The 20216-nt window shown below is 29.2% G+C and overlaps 1 protein-coding gene across 1 annotated transcript in view; it reads right to left on the reverse strand.

Annotated features, from left to right (window-relative positions):
• Positions 1–3182: 3182 nt before the first annotated feature.
• Positions 3183–20216, reverse strand: part of MsrA (methionine sulphoxide reductase A) — a 32419-nt gene continuing 15385 nt past the window's right edge. The window contains exons 2-5 of the mRNA XM_014421228.3: positions 14329–14495; positions 9729–9843; positions 8640–8776; positions 3183–4093 (exon numbers count right to left, since the gene is read on the reverse strand). Of these exons, the coding sequence (XP_014276714.1) occupies positions 3859–4093; positions 8640–8776; positions 9729–9843; positions 14329–14495 (654 nt within the window). The 3' untranslated portion in view covers positions 3183–3858. The remainder of the gene's footprint in view (positions 4094–8639; positions 8777–9728; positions 9844–14328; positions 14496–20216) is intronic.

The following is a 20216-nucleotide window of genomic DNA, read 5'->3' on the forward strand; positions in this document are numbered from 1 at the left end:
GGCATTAATGAATTTTAAGGAAAAAAAAAGGAATACAGACAGAATAAGGAATCCTTGAGAATGACCTGAGAGGTCGAAACGTCGGATGTTAAAAAGAATAAAGTTGAGAGAAAAGAGATCAAAATTGTTTAAAAAGAAACTAAACCACTCTCAAACAACTATATTAATAAAAAATAAATCTAATTCTTTATTTATTCTGGGACTAGTCCCTTTAGAATAATATTTCAGGCATCGATAAGAGACATTAGTACCTTAGTGTATTATACAAAAATAAAAATAAACTTAAAGAACAATATAAAATATAACTAAAATAATAAATAAATTTGAGAAAAATAATATCTGGAATATCTAAAAGAATATGTATAATAAAAAATAAAAGGAAACAGACCAAACAAAAAAATATATCATCTCATAAATCATAGTGTGACTAACTTCTAATAACATAAATGAAAAAGAATCAAACACAGATGAACAAAAAAAAAATTAACAAAAAGGAACAATTATTGCTTATATACACATTTACAAGTATACAAGAAAAGAAAAAACATCAAAATGTGGTAGTGTGATAACATAAATAGTATGGAAATTCACAATTTGGTTAGCCAAGTTTGTGCTTAGTCAACTCTGTGGACTATTAAATGCCATCAAAAGATACCACGTGTAAAACATTAGTTTTTATCGGATCAGAAGATTCTATTGTAATATTTATTGATTCAAATAATGCATTTAGAAATATAATAATAAATGGTTATATGCAAGTCAAGTTAAATTATTTACAAGAAACAACACATATATCAATTACAATGTCTGTGAGATGAGTAGTTCATATTGCTGGAGCTAGATTCATCAAGTTGGTTCGTAATGGTTTTGGTGGCTGTAACAGTTAAAGTATAGACAGGAGAAATCAATTTATAAACCATTTTTAAATATCCCCTGAAAGTACTTGCTTATAAGGTGGTTTTATGCTGTTAGAATTTTCTTTACTTATGTAAGTAGAATTTTCCCATTAATAACAATATGCAACTATACAATAATGATACTATTCTAAGAATAATTAATTACTCAGTCTTTTTTCTGCACTAGTGACATATTGAAAAATGCAAAATAATATTTTAATATACTTCTCTGATTGAAACACCCGACTCATTCTCAGCATATCCACTACCCCTGTAATCTTGAGCTCTTTAATACAGACGTGGACGTTCAGATTGATCATGTAGGGGTAATAGTAATGGATTACAGAGATAATTTCAAGATTCAAATTCAGGAGGCTGCAAATTCATATCGTTTGTTAACTTTTTTCTTGCAATTAAATGCCAAAATAATGGCCTAACAAGATTTTCTGTTTATTACAAATAAAAAAAGCCTCTCAAGATCCTTACTGTTTGATATTTCTTATACAAATATGCGTCAATCAGACTGATAATATACGGGCGTTCTTCATGATTCAAGTCCGTCACATCAGTCTAGCTTTTAAATGACTGTCATTCCAACTGACTGTACAGTAATCTCTTTGAAAATATTATTTTTATTTTTTTCAATTTCAGAAAGATGTTTGTATTTGTCTACTTACATTATTAATTTATTTTTAAAATTTGACTTGCCTCTAAAGTTAGATATAAACTCATTAAAGCAGAGAGCATAAAATTGTTTTAGAATCCTCATTCCCATATATTTAATATAGAAAAGAAATTGATAATTCCATAAATTGTCATTTTTTACCTTCAAAGAGGTAGAGGACCCTACAGCACCAAAGAAATCCACTGTTCAGGACCCTTACACCAGCGCCCCCTCAGGTGCGTTGGCAACGAACCTGATAAAAACTCAGAAACGACGTGCCACGTAGTTAGTACCCCAGAAACGTAGCACACGAATTTAGGGAATAAGTTTTTTTTTTTTTTAGGTTTAGTTTAAATGTGTGCCCCAGCACATTATAAAATTCGAAGAACGCCCACTACAACAAAATTACAAGTCAAAGACTCCTTAAAATGTAGGCCACTACAGAAGAAGGAAACAGTGCAGGACCAGAATATATATTCATGCTAAAAACCATAAATGAAATTCATAAATAAGGGTTATGGAAAAAAAAAATCAAAGAGGTTCTAAGAATCAATATAAGCAGTAAAGTATTTATAAAAATAAAGGAATTAAAATGGCCTCACAAAGTATATATGTAAAAAAAAAAATTACATGTCAGTGAATGCTAAGGTGAATTGATGGAATCTGATTACTTGAAACTAAATGTTATCTTTCTTTGTTTTACTTTTCTGTATGGAAATAGTAAACTAGAAGAGTAAATGGTGATCAATCTTTCGATTGTCTTTTTATTATAAAAAATGTATCAAAATAGCAGTGTTCTATTCAGTATTTAAAAAATCATGCATAGGTTTAATCATTTAAATACATTTTTATTTTATATATTTTATTTTATGCTTCATATATTTTTGTTATCTTGCTCAAGACTAGTATTTTTATGAATAATAATAAAAATTGCCCAAACTGTCTCAACTTTCATCATAAAACATATTGCATGTTCGATCATCAATAACTTATCACACTATATTCAGTGTTACTTACTCAGCCTCCACTGGCTCATTACCAGTCACGCAGTGAGAGGGGTGCACTGAGATTTCAAAGAGCCCTGCACTACCCCTCACATTGTAATATTTATCGATAAATAAAGTATTGAAATTAAAAAAAAAAAATTCAGATTTATGATAAGTTGTTGATAGTAAAAAACAAGGATTGTGAAGGATATAAATTATTAATAAATGCTATAGTGACAAATAGCTTTATTTTAACTGGGTTAATTGACATGGGTATAATAACCTGAAAATTTTAATAAATAAATGTGAGGTTGGAATACTAAAATAAGATTGTCCTTGATAATGGCCGGATCGGCCGAAACGTTGAACATGTGATATGTTTTAATAAAGAAAGTTGAGACTATTTGGATAATTTTTATTATTATTTATAAATTTTTATTCTTAAACTTCCAGTTATGTGGTTTAATTAATTATGGCTTTAGGATTATTAAGAATATATAAAAAAATAAATAAGGTGGATAGTAGGAAAAAAAAAAGAAAAAAATAATGATATTCATTTATTTATTTTTTATCATCTTTACCATCCCACAAGGAATAGATAAAATTAAAATATTCTAAAATAAATTACATGTTGTTATATGCATTTCTATAGGAAATAAAATACTGGAATGTAAATGAGGGAAATGCATTTTTAGCTTTAATTTTTGGTATATAAATAATTATTATTGTCATTTACAGTTTTTCCAAAACTACTATTCACTATCATATACTTTATTATTATGACAAAAATAATTAAAATTTCTCAACTAGAATAGCTCTATATTAAAAACAAAAAGTAGTGAAAACTTAAAAACATGAAATACAATGTTAGTGACGTTATACTTGAAAAAACAACCTAATGTTATATTTTTAATTACAAACATTCTACCCACTTTTCAACATTTTAGTTGAATGGTAAATATAATTACATTATTTTCTTTACTAAGCCCAAGAATAACAGATGTCTTTCGATCAAGATTTTTTTCAAATATAAAAAGTTCTCTTATCATAGTAATTACTTTTATAATTATAAACCAGTTTAATAACATTTATAAAAACAACAATTATAGATCTAAAAAATAAAATACTAATCAACTTATTTACAATTAGTGAACTATTTCTGGCCTATATAGCATCTTAGAAAGGCTAGATTATTTAACATAGTTAATAACTTAGAAGAAACAAGTTGATTAATAATAATGTAATAATTATGTTCTAAAACTTTAAATTGGAAAAAAGTTTATTATTCAAAGTCAATAAGATCATCAACAACTCAGCAGATCAGCCCTTGACCTTCAAATTTGATAACCAATTTCCTAACGTAGTCTCCAACTGCCTCATCAAGCCCAAGGATAGGTAGCTCTTGTTCATACTGAGTGATTCCACCGCAGCCAATAACATAACCATTCAATCTAGCGGCAACGTAACTGTTCTTGAGTAAATCGCCTTTCACTCCCAAAAGCTCACAAAGCCATGGGTGTTGTTGAAGCCTGTACTTCTGGTGGTAACTAGAATAAAAAAAAATATTCAGTACGATCTAAAAGTATTGTTGAATTTAACTAATTTAAATATCAACCCATGAGCAAAGAAGGAAAGTAAAGAAAGCACATAATAATTTGATAATAATGTTATTTTAAAATCCTAAATATTAGTTTTATTATATAATATTTTTTCTTTCTCGACTTTTATGTATTCTTAACTTACTTCTTTATTTTCTGTTTTTAGTGTGTTAATTTTTTTTCATTTCTACTTTTCTATTTTTACATATTATTGTCTACTTTTCATTTTTAACCTAATAGTTTGCATATTTTTTTTTATATTTTCTTATCATTGTCTATTTTATATTAATACTATTTTATTTCTTCTTTTCTTTTATTTTTATATTATTTTATTTTTACTTATAGTAACATAATTTTAACCCTACATTAATTTACCTTTTGTATTTTATTCTATTATCACAAAATATTTTTAGTTGTTTTTGTATCTTTTGGTGAAGCTTTTGATGAAGCACTACAAACGTTGGCAAATAAGTGGTTGTTAACTATTTTTGTTTTCTTGTGACCGCACCCCTGAGTATCTTCTTCATAATTATTTTTAAATCAATTGAAATAACTTATAATAGAGCTTAGACTTTATCTATCACCTTTGATTGAAATAATTTTAAAAATTTCTTTTAGCTAGTTAATTTTATTTGTTATAAATAAATCTGGGATCTATAAATAACCCTTTAATGTACACCTATGAATCCATGACAGTTATATAATAATTAAAATACATAAATAAATTGTTTCAATTATTTTTAACTAAAAACAAATATTTTATTGTTGTTTATAATCTGTAAAACCGATCTAGTACATAAAGTGATCTGATATATTGAATTGAAAAAAAATAAGAAAAAATGTATTTAGTTCTTACATCACTGTTTGCCATAAGGAGGGTCAACAAACTTTCAATATTTCACATTATCTCAGAAACGAGGGAATATTAGAAAAAAATTGACACATTATAGAAGAAGCCAAAAGAAAATTTATCAGAACAAACTCTTTTTCAGCTAGATTACTTTAGAAGAGCACAGATAATTTTTTTGTTATCCTAAACAGAATATAATGAATCCAAGCTATGAATAAGTTTAGAAAAATAAATTGTCTTTGTGATTAAAAGGAACTTCAAAGTATACAGCTGATTTTTAATTTTTATTTCTTTTAACTCAAACTAAAAAGCATTACATATTTTATCTATCTGTATTACAGTTTAATAAAGATGTTAAAAAATACACAATCATTTTTGTTTTTGAATTTCTTTTTTCACGAACAAATAAAAATCAAAGTTTTAATAATACTTTACAATCCTACACAACTGTACTGTTTAATTTATTTTTTAAACACTTGCCAGGACAACTGAGCTTATAAACTATTTTATTTATGGTTAAGCAATAAAATCTGTCACATTTGAAAGCAATTAATTATCGTCATAAGTAATGAATAAATATGATTTCTTTGTAATTTATTCCTAACAAAATTTGCCCAAGTTTGATTAGTGTTAATATTATTCATATGATTTCTTCAATGACATTTAATTTTATTTTGAGGCCTACTGTCCACCTACTGGGCTGTTTCGAGATTGTAATTTTTATAAAACAATGTGTATCTGGTGACTGGTCAAGACATATCAAATTTGGATGAGATTTGACAATAATAAAAACTGTTTTCGATATATTATTTATATTTTTATAATTTCCAATTATGGAGAAGATAGTCAGGGTTATGGTCACCAGAAAACATAAATAACAACTATTAATTTTCCTAAGTTTCGCCCCACTCATCAGGGCTGTTCAAGTTGACAGCTTTAGGGACTTTGATAGAATATCGAAAGGGTAAGAGTGGAGGAGGAGGCTATTTCAAATACGACGCGTATATAAGGAAGATATAATAAAAAATGAAAAATAATACAAGAAAGAGATATAAAAATATGATAATAATAATCATTATTATAAGAATTTTTCAATTTAGGAAAAACTAAATATAAATTAAATGACAAAATACGTAACTAATAATATATAAGAGAAGATGGTCGGGGGGGAGGGGATGCGGTCAGCAAAAAAAACCTCAAATAAACAAAAGATTATTTATCTGTACCGACGTTTCGACCTAATTTTCAGGTCTTTATCAGGGAGTTATAGGCAGGTATTCTGGCTAGAATGATACAAAGTACAGTTAGGATAATAAAATGAATAAAATATAGGTGTAATACAGTAATTGTAAAAGAAGTAAGTAAAGAATATTAAATAAAAAGGTGTAAACTTAGAAATATAGAATAATTAGATATCAACAACTGTTTTTTATATAGATCGTGATAATAATAATTTATCAACATTGATATAATTGTAATAGCGAAGACAACATAAGTAACATGAAAAAAAATGTCTTTATTGACCACAACCCTGACCCCATCTTCTTCATAATTTGTTTTCAAAATATTTTATAATCTGATTTTAGCAGAACACAAGCCAACTACACAAAAAGAAATAAAAACGAAATCCTTGAGTATTATTTTGGCCATAATTATGTTGACAGAAATAGTTTATAAATAAAAAAATTGGACGTGCTCGATGTAAATTTTGGCGAGCTAATGACCCTGGCACAGTTTTTGAAATAAGAATCACGAGAGAGGCTGGCTGATATTTCGCACGACCCACATTCAATGACCTCATCTTCAGCCTTGCCAATGCCAACTTTATTTCAGCTGAGGCATTGCCACAGCCTGCCAAATATCTACTTCCGAGGGATTAGTTTCCGCAAAGATCCTGATATATTTTGTAAAATTATGTAATAATCCACATAAATCAGACCACCGTGTATTTGGATTAATGTGGGCAGAAATATTCCAAATAACGCGAAATTTCAGCTAAGAATTGTTATAATTCGCGAATAAAAGAATCCTTGATATAAGTGGCATTTATTAAATATTACTAATTGCCTCAGTTTTACCAACATCATCAAGTTTATTTTCAGGTACAACGCAAAACACTTGACACACTTTGCTGTTTGGCCGTTACAGTTGTTGAAAATTGAAAAAAAAAACTTCAAGTCTGATCGTAAACAAAAAAAAAGGTTTCGTTATATCTTAATCACAATTAAATTTGCTTTAAGACATACTTCAAATTTATTTTATAAAATTTTACCATTGGTGGAACAGACGAAATCGTGATATATCTATTCCAGAAAGAAAAAAGTTAAATAATTTCGGATTTTTATAAACCAAATAAAAATTGTAAAAGGTTCTCTCGCACTTTTAACGGCATCTTCGTTGAGACCCTGAAGGCCTGAAATTCAGGTCGAAACGTTGACACAAATAAATAAGTTTCGTTTATTTCTGTATATATTTTTTTCCCTATGACCGCACTCCCGATCACCTTCTCCTCAAATCAAAGTTATGTTATGTTAGTGGTATATCAAAGGTATGTTATGTTAGTGGTATATCAAAGGTATGTTATGTCAGTGGTATATCAAAGGTATGTTATGTTAGTGGTATATCAAAGGTATGTTATTCATATAGAAGGTTGGTAGTGTAATTCGGATTGAATAACAGATACTCCATCCTACTGAGATTTTCCCTTGTAAGAAAAAAATTTTAGTTGTTAACTCAAAATAAATAAAAGTTCAACAAGTTTTTGTTTAACAATTAATTAACAACACTAGGTACTGCGATCTAACTGAGTAATTGGGTAAATGGCATAACTTTGCTTTTAAATGTATTTGTTGTGCTTTGGGGCTCCGCTAAATCTTCTAATTTCTCTCTTATCCAATCCTTGCAATCCAAAATCCTCAACTCTCCTTACTTCGTCACAAATAAAATCATCCATAAAGATCTTAATGTTTCATATATAACCGATCTAGCCCGAATCAAATATCAATTCTTTAACTATAATACAACTCCCTAACCACCAAAACCTAGAGAGGTTTCGAACCCTTGCTTCTTCTTTTATTCCTGACAATCCTCGGAGGTACTTGAAAAGAAGATAACCTCGAGACATCTCTAGTGTAGAAATATTATTAGAATGCTACCTATGGGTAGTTTCTCTATAAGCCTGTATCACTCCATTTTGATCTAACTGATTTACCCGATGTATTTTTATGTATAAAAAAATGTATTTGTTACCTTTCAAATATTATACAAAATAATAATTTCAATAAAAACACTATTTATTTTGGTTGATAAATATTATAACACAAAGAGCCTCCATTTCTTTACGTCACGGAGAACCAACTTGTTTAAAGATGCCCCTGCAGTTAATTAGTATTCCTATGCAGTTATTATTGATGACGGTCTGCGCTAACTTAATTAATATACAAATTCCATTTAGAAATTTATGTATGTTAATAAATATTTGTTTAAGTTTACTAATTTAAAAAAATTAAAAATTCACTTAAACAGAAGTCTTGCGATTCGAATATTTTCAGAATTAGGTATAGTATTTCTAAGAAATATTGATTTTTCTTGATTGAAAAAAAAAAATTCAAAATTTGCTAACTACATTTTTATAAAAATACTCACTCTTCGGCGTCATAGAACTTCTGTACGGGCCTGATCAGGGTGAGGATTGGCTTCTGAAAGTTGCTCTGCTGTTCGGCGATGGATTTCTCCGCGATCTTCTTCTGTTCTTCATCGTGATAGAAGATGAAGGAGGAATACTGGAAATGAAAGTAAACCGGGTCAGTAACACATCCAAAGGTGGCAATGTCATTGAAGCTAACAACTGCCTTACTGATACCTCATATTGCCTTCTTAATATAATACAATTATATAACTATTTTTCATCAGTTTTATACAAGTAAATTTGATAAAACTATAACGTTATGATAGACTACAAGACTTTCTTAATTACTTAGTAACAGATGCATCTTTAAATTTGAAACGAGGAATTCGAAAAATACAAAAGAATATTTAATTAAAAAAATTTAATCAGGGTACCCACTTTTTGTTTATGGGTATTTAATTTTTAAAAAAACATGAGGGAGAAGATCCTTTTTATTTATTTTTTAAGTTGTACATAAGATAAGTAAGAGTTAATTGATGTACCTCTGAATATTTGGGAAGAATAGAGAAATATTAGTGAACAATGTTTAATGTAGTAAATGTATTGTAGAAATTTGTGACAGATCAATGCACTGTTAATGTGTCTTCGTGTTGTGTAACACACATAAAATTGCTAGGGTTTCAAAAATCGTTTCAGCGCATATTTTTCTGTTTTGAAAACATTTCGATATCGTAAATATACAGTTTTTCAATCGGGAGATAAAGATGTTTTGAATAAAAACTTATTTCTTTAAAGATAATTGTGTTGAAAACGCTGACAGGGCATGAGATAATTTTTAAATGTTTTTCTCGAACTAATAACCGTGGCGTAGTAAGTAATTAATAAATATTTTTTATGTTTAGGAAGACAAACTATGGCGAGTTTCCGAACACATTATGCCGCATTGGACACGCGCGACTCGAGTTGAGCACTTCTATTCTAGACTACATCATTTGATTGTTCAATTTGGGAATATCCTTACGGTATTATTCTTTATATTTACATAAAACAATACGAGAAATATTTATAATATATAATAAATAGTATACTTCATATAGCTAGCTCACCTGGATTTTAGCTTTTGCCGTCGGATCGTGGTTTTCCCAGAACAGTTTAAGCAGAGTTTCAAATTCGATCATATTTGGGTCGTAATCAATTTCGATTACTTCCGTGTGGTCCCCACTAAGGACAAATAATTTGATAAATAATTACCATAATATTAATAAATATATAAAATTACAAAATAACATAGAATACATTACTTGAATATTCATGTTTTTTTTTCATTACATTGAGCTACATAAATATCGCTGCCCAGTCCAACAGTGTATCATCTCGAAAAATTGTTATTTGGAGATACGCTTATAATCTTAGCTATAAGGATAAGATCTATACAAAAATATATATATATACATACAACGTGCCACCCGTGACCACGCAGACGGCGTGTAAGCGCCACAGTGCTCCCCTGCACACAGCGGATCCCAGAACCAACCTTAAAATATCCTTCAGGCAAAGAAAGAATGATTGTTTGTTATGTAAAAATATTCTTATTTTTGCATCATGAATTGGTTTTAGTTTGAGATAATAAAATAGAAGGGTGAGAAAAAAAATAATAAAATAAGATTTCTACAGTAAAACATATGTCATAAAAAATAAGTTAAAAAAATATTTGGAGATATTACAGTCTTGAGCTGTGTAGATCTTACCCTTATTACTAAGATAACATGTATATCCCAAAATAACCATTTTTTGAAATGTTACACTGTTGAATTGGGACAGAAAAATTACGAGAGTAAACCGATGCTTCATGAATTTCCATTTTTTTTTTTTCATGAAATTCTGGGTTTACATAACTTGAAATTATTATGATTTTATAACTTTTTCAAATTTTTAAACCTTTATTACAGGTAAAATATATCTAGACATATTAAGAAGACTATAGTAGCACCTATAGTTTGTGCACAAGAATCTACATGAAAAAATCAAGAAGATGACAATATGAAAAATCATAACCCATTCCTGGGTATTAAGAACGCGACTTATATCAAATTTAAATATTATTACTCCAGACATGTCGTACAGGGTCAACTTCAAAAAAAAGATATATCAGTCTATTAAGAATTAGCAGTCAAGAAAACATCAAACTTCACATGGAAAATAGACTTTATTGCTTAAGACAAATGAAACCAATTTATAATGAGGTGTAGATATTTAATAAAAATAACAATTAGATTTAATAAATATAGAGAAAAACATCGGAGACAGTATATAACATGCACTTGTGACCAGCAAAACATAGAGACAGAGTAGATAAACCAAACAGCATATATAATGATATATTCCAATATAGATTAGATTACAGTTATATTCTAGGCGATCAACTTCTTGGTTATTATGCCCTTTTTACTTTATTTATCTTCTTGTCTTTGGCATTTTATGCATGAATATTTAATATAGAATGTTTTCCTTTATCGATTACGCTGGTCGTTGCCGGTAATTTATATTTAGAATATAATTGGGTTTCTTTCAGAACTTTTATGATTTTTTCTAGGGATTCTGCTGAGTCTTCTGCTAGAACAAATTCTCTGGAACGAGGTATTTCATTACTTTTGAAGTGATGTGTATTATTCAATTATATTTTTGGCATTTAGGTTGGTCCTCTTTTGTGATTAAGTGAACATGTGTTAAGTGGGAATGTCCGGTTCACACTCTTGTACTAACCACTTTTCTTTTCTGCTTCCCCTTGTGGCACTTTCCCACTTTTGTGTGTGCGGAGCCTGTGGAGTCTCAGCCCACATAGAATCCCAACTTTTCCAGTGTATATATCAATCTTTAAATCAAAAAAGGTATAATCTTTGTTTATAATATTGTTATTACGTTATTTTTGTTTTTTCCCATAATTATGTAATACTACGGTTTAATATTTAGTAGTATAATTTTAATAATAAAATTTAAATATACTTTAACTTATACATTTTTGTATACTTATATACTTTACTATATATATTTAATATTTGTTAGAATAACTTTTATATTTATTAGTATTATTATCTTTTGTTGTTCCTTAATTATGTAATATCATTGTACTTTTAATATTTTACTTGATGTGCCAGACTCTAAAGTATTGCACGAAGCTTAGTGACTATTTGCTGTATATTTGTACAAAACATTTTCTTTGACAAATAATATTATTATCTATCTATCAATCAGTAACTGTAATTTCTTTTATTACACACGCATAATTCATATTCGTGTTTTTGTAATTAACAGAGTTTTTAATATATTTTTTTATATATTTAACCTCTTTCGATTTTCTATTTTTGGTTATTCTACCATTTTCTAAGATCATATTATTTTAAGAATCAAAAACAAAATTTTGATTTTTCTTTATGCTATGAATTTCGATTTTTAAAAATTATTTTCATGTTGATTCAACCTGGTTTTGAGTTTTTTTTTTTAGGTTTCTCCTATATCCATTTGATCGCAATTTTTAAAATTTATTTTATTTATCACAGAATCACATCCTTCTGGTATAGGATAAAGAACAAGAGCTCGAAGACGTAACGATAAAGAGGTTAGATAGGACGAAGGAAGCTGTCATGGATTCAATGACCCCTAACTAGGAAATTGAGAGCTCAATTGGAGTGTCAATTGACAGGAACTGGAATCCCTAATAGATATCTTAATAGAGTATCAATAAGTGCATAGTGCATTAATAAATGGCAATAGGCACAGTCCCTCAATAAACTGCAATTGTTTGGATCAGCTTAATTATTTAAACAACATTAACCCACTTTTTAAGCACTCGGTGACGTTGGGTGTTGATGGAATAAAACTAAAAGTATATTTTACAGTTTTACATAGTATTTAGATACATTTTTGATATATTTTTATAAGTTTGGCATGGTATTATTTTCCTTAAATGATCTGCCAATTTTTTTTTTTTAATTAATTAAATGACCATCAAGATTTGTCACTAAATCTATTTTGGCTAAGTTCATACAATATTTTATTCATTATAAGAGTAAATTATTGCTATCTGAATAATTGAGATGTGTTTATCTATTTTTAAAAATACAAAAAATGGACCTATTTAAATAATCAAGAACATACAAACAATGGAAATAATATCCGTCCGCCAGTGATATAAACACTATTAAAAATGTTGAGCTGGCCAACTTCATTTGGATGCCTCATACACAGCATACATATGACCAGTGAAGCACTTTTTTTTTTTTGTTCCTATTAATATATATAGTCACAGTGTAATTATTTTTAAATTGTTAAATATTTCTGCATTATGTACTAAATATATACATGATTCATTTTTCCTTTTTATTATCTATTATTTCTTTCATTACACAGTTTAATTTTTTTTTTTTTTAGCTGTTTATCGTTCTTTAAATTTGTTTAATTTTTTCATTATTTCAATTCTAAAAAAAAACAAAATTTCCATCACACAACAGTAAATTAATTCAAAAGTATAAAAATTATATAAATATTTCAAATATAGTAAAAACTACAATAAAACCCAACATGGTCGTCCCCATTTTCAAATAATTTAACTAAAACATACAAATAACTAAACTTAAAAAAAATGTTATATGCTTTAAAAACAATGCTATTAAAATGTACATCATTATAAAACAACATTATGGTACTTATGTTAAAAAAGAAACAAAACAATGTCATCAAACTTGTTACAAACTGTGGTATTTATTCATTCAAATATTAACCAACTGAGATCTTTCCAGTGTAGCCAGCCGTACATAGTTGCTAAGAGCTCTCTTAGAGTCTTTAAATAAACTGAGTAATTATTCTGGAAAGTAAGTCCCCCTGCTCTTATTCTTTCTTATTAATGTTTCTTGTTAATTATTCTAATTTCACTAGTGAATGGTATCTTTTCTTCGGAGTTACAGACCGGGCAGTTATCAATACCATCCTACATCCATGGTTTTATACTTAAATTAAGTAATCCTCCTGTACACGGGAAAATCGACCGCAGATCAAAATTATCATTCAAATAAGGTTGAAATTATTGCTGCTTATCAAGCAGAAAAATAAAATTTACATCTAGTAAAAAAAAAAGAATATTAAAAATCAATTAAAAAATGAAAAAAAAAAAATTGTATATACAAATTCTTGTTTCTGAGTTTCCCTTTACTAAATTCTGAACTGATTTTTTATAAAAACATTACGATATTCTTGATATTTTATTTGCCCATTTTTCTTAGAAATGTATCTTCTTCAGATGATAATTGAAGTTCTTCTCTTTCTTTTATATATTTCTTTCATTTCAATAGAATGTGACTTGGTTTTTCCTGCGCTTTACATGTATGAAAATTCTTGTATTTTTTTATTTTCAAGAGAATTAGGTATTTCTTTGTGCACCCACGATTTTTGTTTCTTATTGTTACGACATCTTTTCGGTCGAGTCTCAGGTTCGGGCTAAACTAAGGTGCAAGATTTAAAACTGACGACTGGACTTGAAAATAATCTCTTCCTTTTATTTGAAATTCCCAGCCATAAAGATTTTGCCATTCTTTTTATCCTTTTTTTCTTTAAGTAAAGAGATTCGGTATAGGGCTATGGAAATTTTAGCTTTTCCCACTTTATGGTTAAAGATAAATAATATCCATTCTGCATAGGAATTTTAGTACTCACAGATCCCTGTAGGTCGGGTTGACTTTGGTGCCGCCCGAGTATCCCACCCTGGTCCTGATCACCCCGACGGTGGAACCGTAGAGTGCGTCAGGGGCCCAGAAGCAGGCCATCGCGAAGGTGGCCTTCCTGGTTGGGATGTCCACGTGGTGGAGGGCCTTCTTCAGCGTCTGCAAAAATAAGGAAAAAGAATCTCTATCACAATATGAAACATAAAAGCAGTTATATAGAGGATTATAAGCATAGTTTTTTTTTTATTTATTGTTATTTACAAATTTATTAAAATATATACAGAGGCAATGTGATGTTAGTTACAAAAAAGAAATGATACGGACATGTGGAGAATCTACCCACTGATAGAACTCCAATAACATTTCTAGAGATCTCGTGGCCATCTTCTTTGTATACGCCAAGGAGGAATATCAGGTAATAAAAGAAAAGCCAGGTCAGAAACAAGTGGGTTTGAGTGGTTAGGAATTCTACCATAGAAGGATTGGTAGCTGGTTCTAGCCAAATCAGCAAAATGGGTGACTTGATTTTTGACAAAGTAAGAAGCATTAGGAATTTTACGAAGGATTTTTGATTGTAAGAATACGAGAGGAATTCGATAGTTTGGCGGAGCTCCAAAGCTCAACTCCGTTCAGTCCAGATATTCCTTATCATAGTCCTATAAATGAGTCTCTTGCAATTAGTTGGAAGTTTAGACCATTTTTCTAGTAAGATAAACTTAGGTAAAACCCAATTCATAAAAAGAGATGAAAAGCGATCATAGTTTATTGTATAAACAGTATCGATGTAACAAAATATTGAATTCGTGCGCTGTAACCCATTTCCCTCTTCTTTCCCTCACTCTCTCTCAATGTAATATTTATTTTTTAAACCTTTAATTAATTATTTATTTATGGCCTCCTCTTAATTTATTAAGTCATTGTTAAAATTATTAAAACTTTAATATTTTTTTTATAAACCTACCAGTCTCGAACAAAATAATAACATTGATATAATTAAAAACTATGATATACTTGATGTACTTCCGCTTATCAATTAAAAAAAGACACGATAAGAAATCGTAATACAACTGGATGACTCAGAGCGAGGCGATACGACAGACACGAACAGCTCTTTCCTAAGCTGATAAGACTATCATGATTGTTGCCAGTGGGTAATTTATTGCCGCAATAGCAACATCTTTCATTACCCCATTATTACTCCTTCATTGCAACTACTAAGGAGTAATTAACAACTTACAATGCCCGCTTTCTACATATCTTTATCTGTTACTGTTAGACGTAAGGTCTTGTCTGTAGAAAATTTACCGATCTAAGTTTCATATCACATTTTGCTCAATTTTGTAATTTTACCATTTAATAATAAATAAAAATAACATATACAGTGTTTTTCAGTCAGAAGATTAATCTTTTTATTTTGTGAAATAGTTTAAGAAGCAGATGGTCAAGGGATCGGTCAAATAGGAACAAAAAATAGTTTTCAAACTACTCGTTTCGCCCCACAGGGCAATAAAAAAGATGCACACAACTAAAATAATGTAAAAATTAAGAGAATAGATAGAAAAAATAAAAATAAAGTAAAGTATGGCTGAAATTGATTTACAATGTGTGAAAATTTATATAAAAATTAAAAATAAGACGTAAAGTGAAAATTGTATAGAAAAAAATAATTACAAAAAGGTATTAGCCAATTGATTAAATTAGAAATAATAATAAAATAAAAAAGTAGAAAAATAATGGAATAAATAGTTTTATAAACTATTTTCATTTATTTTATATATACTATTTTACTCAAAAATAGTTTGGGTTCTTTTGACCGAACCCAGACCACCTTCCTTTTATAATTTTTTATGATTATTTAAAATGAGGTAGATGCCCTCCACATCATGTTGTTATTTGCAAAGAAATATTTACCTGAAAATTCGATAGACCAAAGAAACCAGAGCTAGGTAAATATAATTTAGGCTAGAGCTAGAAAAAATTATAACTCCTAGTTGCTAGTGCAAATAAATAGTTCATTGACCTGGCTAGGTAATTATATCTTCACGTTAGAAATCTACAAACCTTGTAAATGATAAATCTTTGTCAAGGTCTATCCATTGATTTCTAGTCCCACGGGATTTAACCTGGCCAACTTCGCAACTTAAGTCGGTCCGAATTATTCACAAATAGTGCACCCATATAAAGGTTTCAGTAAATATATTTTGTTTGAACCGGCTGTGTGAAATATGCTTAGTCTTACATGAAAACTCGTATCTCGGGGTTTTTGAGGACGCTAAAAACCAATCTGACAAGGCGTCTAGGTTGAAATTTTTTTAGCCTACAAAATTGGAAGAGGTTATTGGCGTTTTTTTTTTATTATCACCTCACAATCGATTGATACATTATTACCTCACAATAACATAATAAGAGTAATGAAATTATTTAAAGTTGATGATCGTATTTCGCACTTCGAAAAAAACTAAAAATATGAATTTTCGGTGCAACAAAAAAAAAATTTTTTACTCAAAATTTTCGCCTCACACGAGAGGGGGATACCTCCCAAAAATTACAATAACTTCAACACGATTCCACTAATCACCACGATACTTAGTCTAAACTGTATGAAATGGTACAAGGAAAAATTTGTTTCTTATTTTCATAATTATTTCCTTATAGACATATCTTCTACTGGAATAGTTTTATTTTTAATTAGATCTTGTGAATGAAAAGTACCCTTCTTTGTTTTTAATTATTTTATTTTATTTCATTAAAAGCAATAACAACGTTTCGGTTTTGTCACCGCATCATCAGGTAGCTGATTAAAATATCTTTTAAAAATACATTTTGTGTTCTCCTTATTAGTCTTATAATGCTAACAATACCATATTATATATTTAAAAAAAGCAAAATATTATAAATAATCAGATCTTATTTATAATATGGTGGTATTTTTTATTATTAATGTTTATATTATTGAAAACAATATGTTATTGTCAGTATTATAAGACTAATAAGGAGAACACAAAACGTAATTTTGAAAGATGGTTCAATCAGATATCTGAAGATGGGGTGACAACCCCGAAACGCTGTTATTGTTTTTAATGAAATAAAATAAAATAATTAAAACAAGGAAGAGTAGCTTTCATTCACAAGATGTTATAATAATAATTATTTCCCTTTTCATTATATGTCAAATAATTTTTTTGTATTTCTTTTTTATTTAAATTTTTCACTTTAGATCTTATTTTATTTTATTTGCTTTTTTAATTTTTATATAAACTTTCAGATATTTTACTTTGTAATCATTATTATTTTTAACTGTACCATAATTTATTTGTAATTTTTATCTTTTTTAGCCCTAAACGTGAGCCGAAACATTAGCTCATAATAAATAGTTAATTTTTTATTTGAGTTTTTTTTACCGCAGCTTGCTTTTATTATCTTAAATTGTATTTTACATTTTTACAAATCTTCTTATAGTTAATTCTGCAGGGGTAGATGACGAAATAGTTTTGGACATCAAGACCCTTTTGAGTTCATAACATACATCTCAGAAAAATATAACAAAATTTTATTGTACGAAAAATTTATCACTAAAAAAACTAAACCACAGTTCTATTACAAAGGTTAAAGACTAAAAACGCAGAAGGATAAATAAAGGGTCGTGCCAAAAGGAATACTCTCGGAGTAGTGGTGTCATTGCCGCCTTGGAAATGTACATCGGAGGCCTTGGCTTCCTCTCAAGTAGGTAACACTGATCTGGCTAACCCCTTCCCCAAGTCAGGGTTGGAGAGAAAGTAATTACAATAAAATAACATTGTAATTAGAAATTGCTCTTACTTTAGCTTCTCTATTAATAATAATTACGTCATAAATACAAAAACAGGTACAGCATACCAAAGCTATGACTATGGAACAACTTACCAAAGCCAACAACCAACGGGCGTTGATGGCCAGGCTGTTAAACGCCCTTTCAATACTAACAAACAAACAAACAATACAAAAACAGTGGTTTTGCAAGTTTTGACACTCACAATTAATTTTACTTCTGAATTTCAAACCCAATCCCTCAAAAATTTCATCAAAACGAAATAAACAATAGCAGATGCCATACCCGTTACATATATTTGACTATACACCGATAAAGAAACAAGAGACCTTTGTTGGGAAGTCATCAGCCTATTCCTAGTACGCTCACGGCAGACTCATGCCATCATTGATGACACCGCCTTCAGCGGACCCGGCAGCCTATCTTATAATGCCACACTGGCAATCCAAGATATTACCTACCTGTATATATACACTTATTTCTTTGTATATAATTAATTTATTGTTCTTATTTTTCTAGGAGGTCAGAAAAAAAAAAAAAAAGTTGGGAAGTCAGTATGTAATATGTATATATACTCTGTATTATTATATATTTGTAATTGTAATTATATATCAATAAAGAGGATTTGAAAATAAAAATAAATAAAAAAGTTGGGAAGTTTTTTTATATTCAAGTTCTCGATTGCGTAAAATTTTTTTATTTATTTTCTGCATGAATTCTAAGCTTCCTAACCTTCGGAAGAGAGAAAGTAAAACAACGGTAAAAGGTGGAATCCACTTCGAAACTTTTGTTAATAATTGTACATATCTGATAAATATATATAAAACATAAAATTAAGGCAATATGAGCCTACTAAAAATTCACTTATAGAAGCGGGTTCTCCCGGACTACTGGCTCTCTCAATTCCTCACGGGGTACGGGGAATTTTGAGCCAAGCTTCAGAGCCACGGGATGGATGTCGACCCCCTTGCCCTAGTTGGTGGTGTTCGTGAGACCGCTGAATGCACCGTCATGGACTGCACTCCCTCTGATGCACTACAGGCCAGATTGCTGAGGGAAACCTGACTCTACGCCCTTACAGAGGACGATTTTCCTCAGCTAAAACCGAAGGAAACTACCCGTATTACAAGGAATTTGTATACGGTTAGAAAACTATTGTTGGACCAGCCCACTCCAATCTTCGTCAAAGAAGAAGAACAGCCCTTAGAAGGCCAGGGGACGGACGAAAATTGAACATGCAAATTTTATTGTAAAGATTGTAAATTGGTTTATTAGCAGTAGTTCGATGCTATGAATACATGTGTGACATAGAACTGCTGATGCACACCTGTATTGCTCAAGGCAGGAGAGGTAGAAATAAATAAAATAAAATAATGGTAAAAATTCACATAATAAAAACAATTTCTGATAAACTCATAACTATTACAAATAAAACGAATAGAGCTATTTTTTAAACAAATTAAAAAAAAAAAAAAAAACTAGATCCATAACTTGTAATGTAAAATCCAGTCATCTAAAACCAACATAATCTTTTTTCTGAATATGTTCTCAATGTTTAATGTTACAGAGAATGAAAGAGAACAAGAATTGAATCGATCTTTTATCAAAAAACTAAAAGGAATTTTAATTTAAAAATTCAATATATATGATAAATGAATATCATAAGATCGTAGCTCTAGGGGAGCGACTTATCAGTACTAACCCACTCCCAACTCACTCAAACAGAAAGTTCTAATATACATTTAACACAAAAGACAAATATTGCATTACTGATTTTACAAAATATTGATAAGTCTGATAAACCTCAAACCTAGGTAGATAATTTGAAGAATCAAAACAAGGCATTGAAAAAACCCTGTACAGCAATCAGTTCTAATATACATATATATATATATATGCCTCACACGAGAGGGGGATACCTCCCAAAAATTACAATAACTTCAACACGATTCCACTAATCACCACGATACTTAGTCTCTATTTTACTCAAAAATAGTTTGGGTTCTTTTGACCGAACCCAGACCACCTTCCTTTTATAATTTTTTATGATTATTTAAAATGAGGTAGATGCC

Source organism: Halyomorpha halys, unplaced genomic scaffold (genome assembly GCF_000696795.3).
Source record: "Halyomorpha halys isolate HHAL.00 unplaced genomic scaffold, Hhal_1.1 Scaffold307.1, whole genome shotgun sequence".
Classification (NCBI taxonomy): Eukaryota; Metazoa; Arthropoda; class Insecta; order Hemiptera; family Pentatomidae; genus Halyomorpha; species Halyomorpha halys.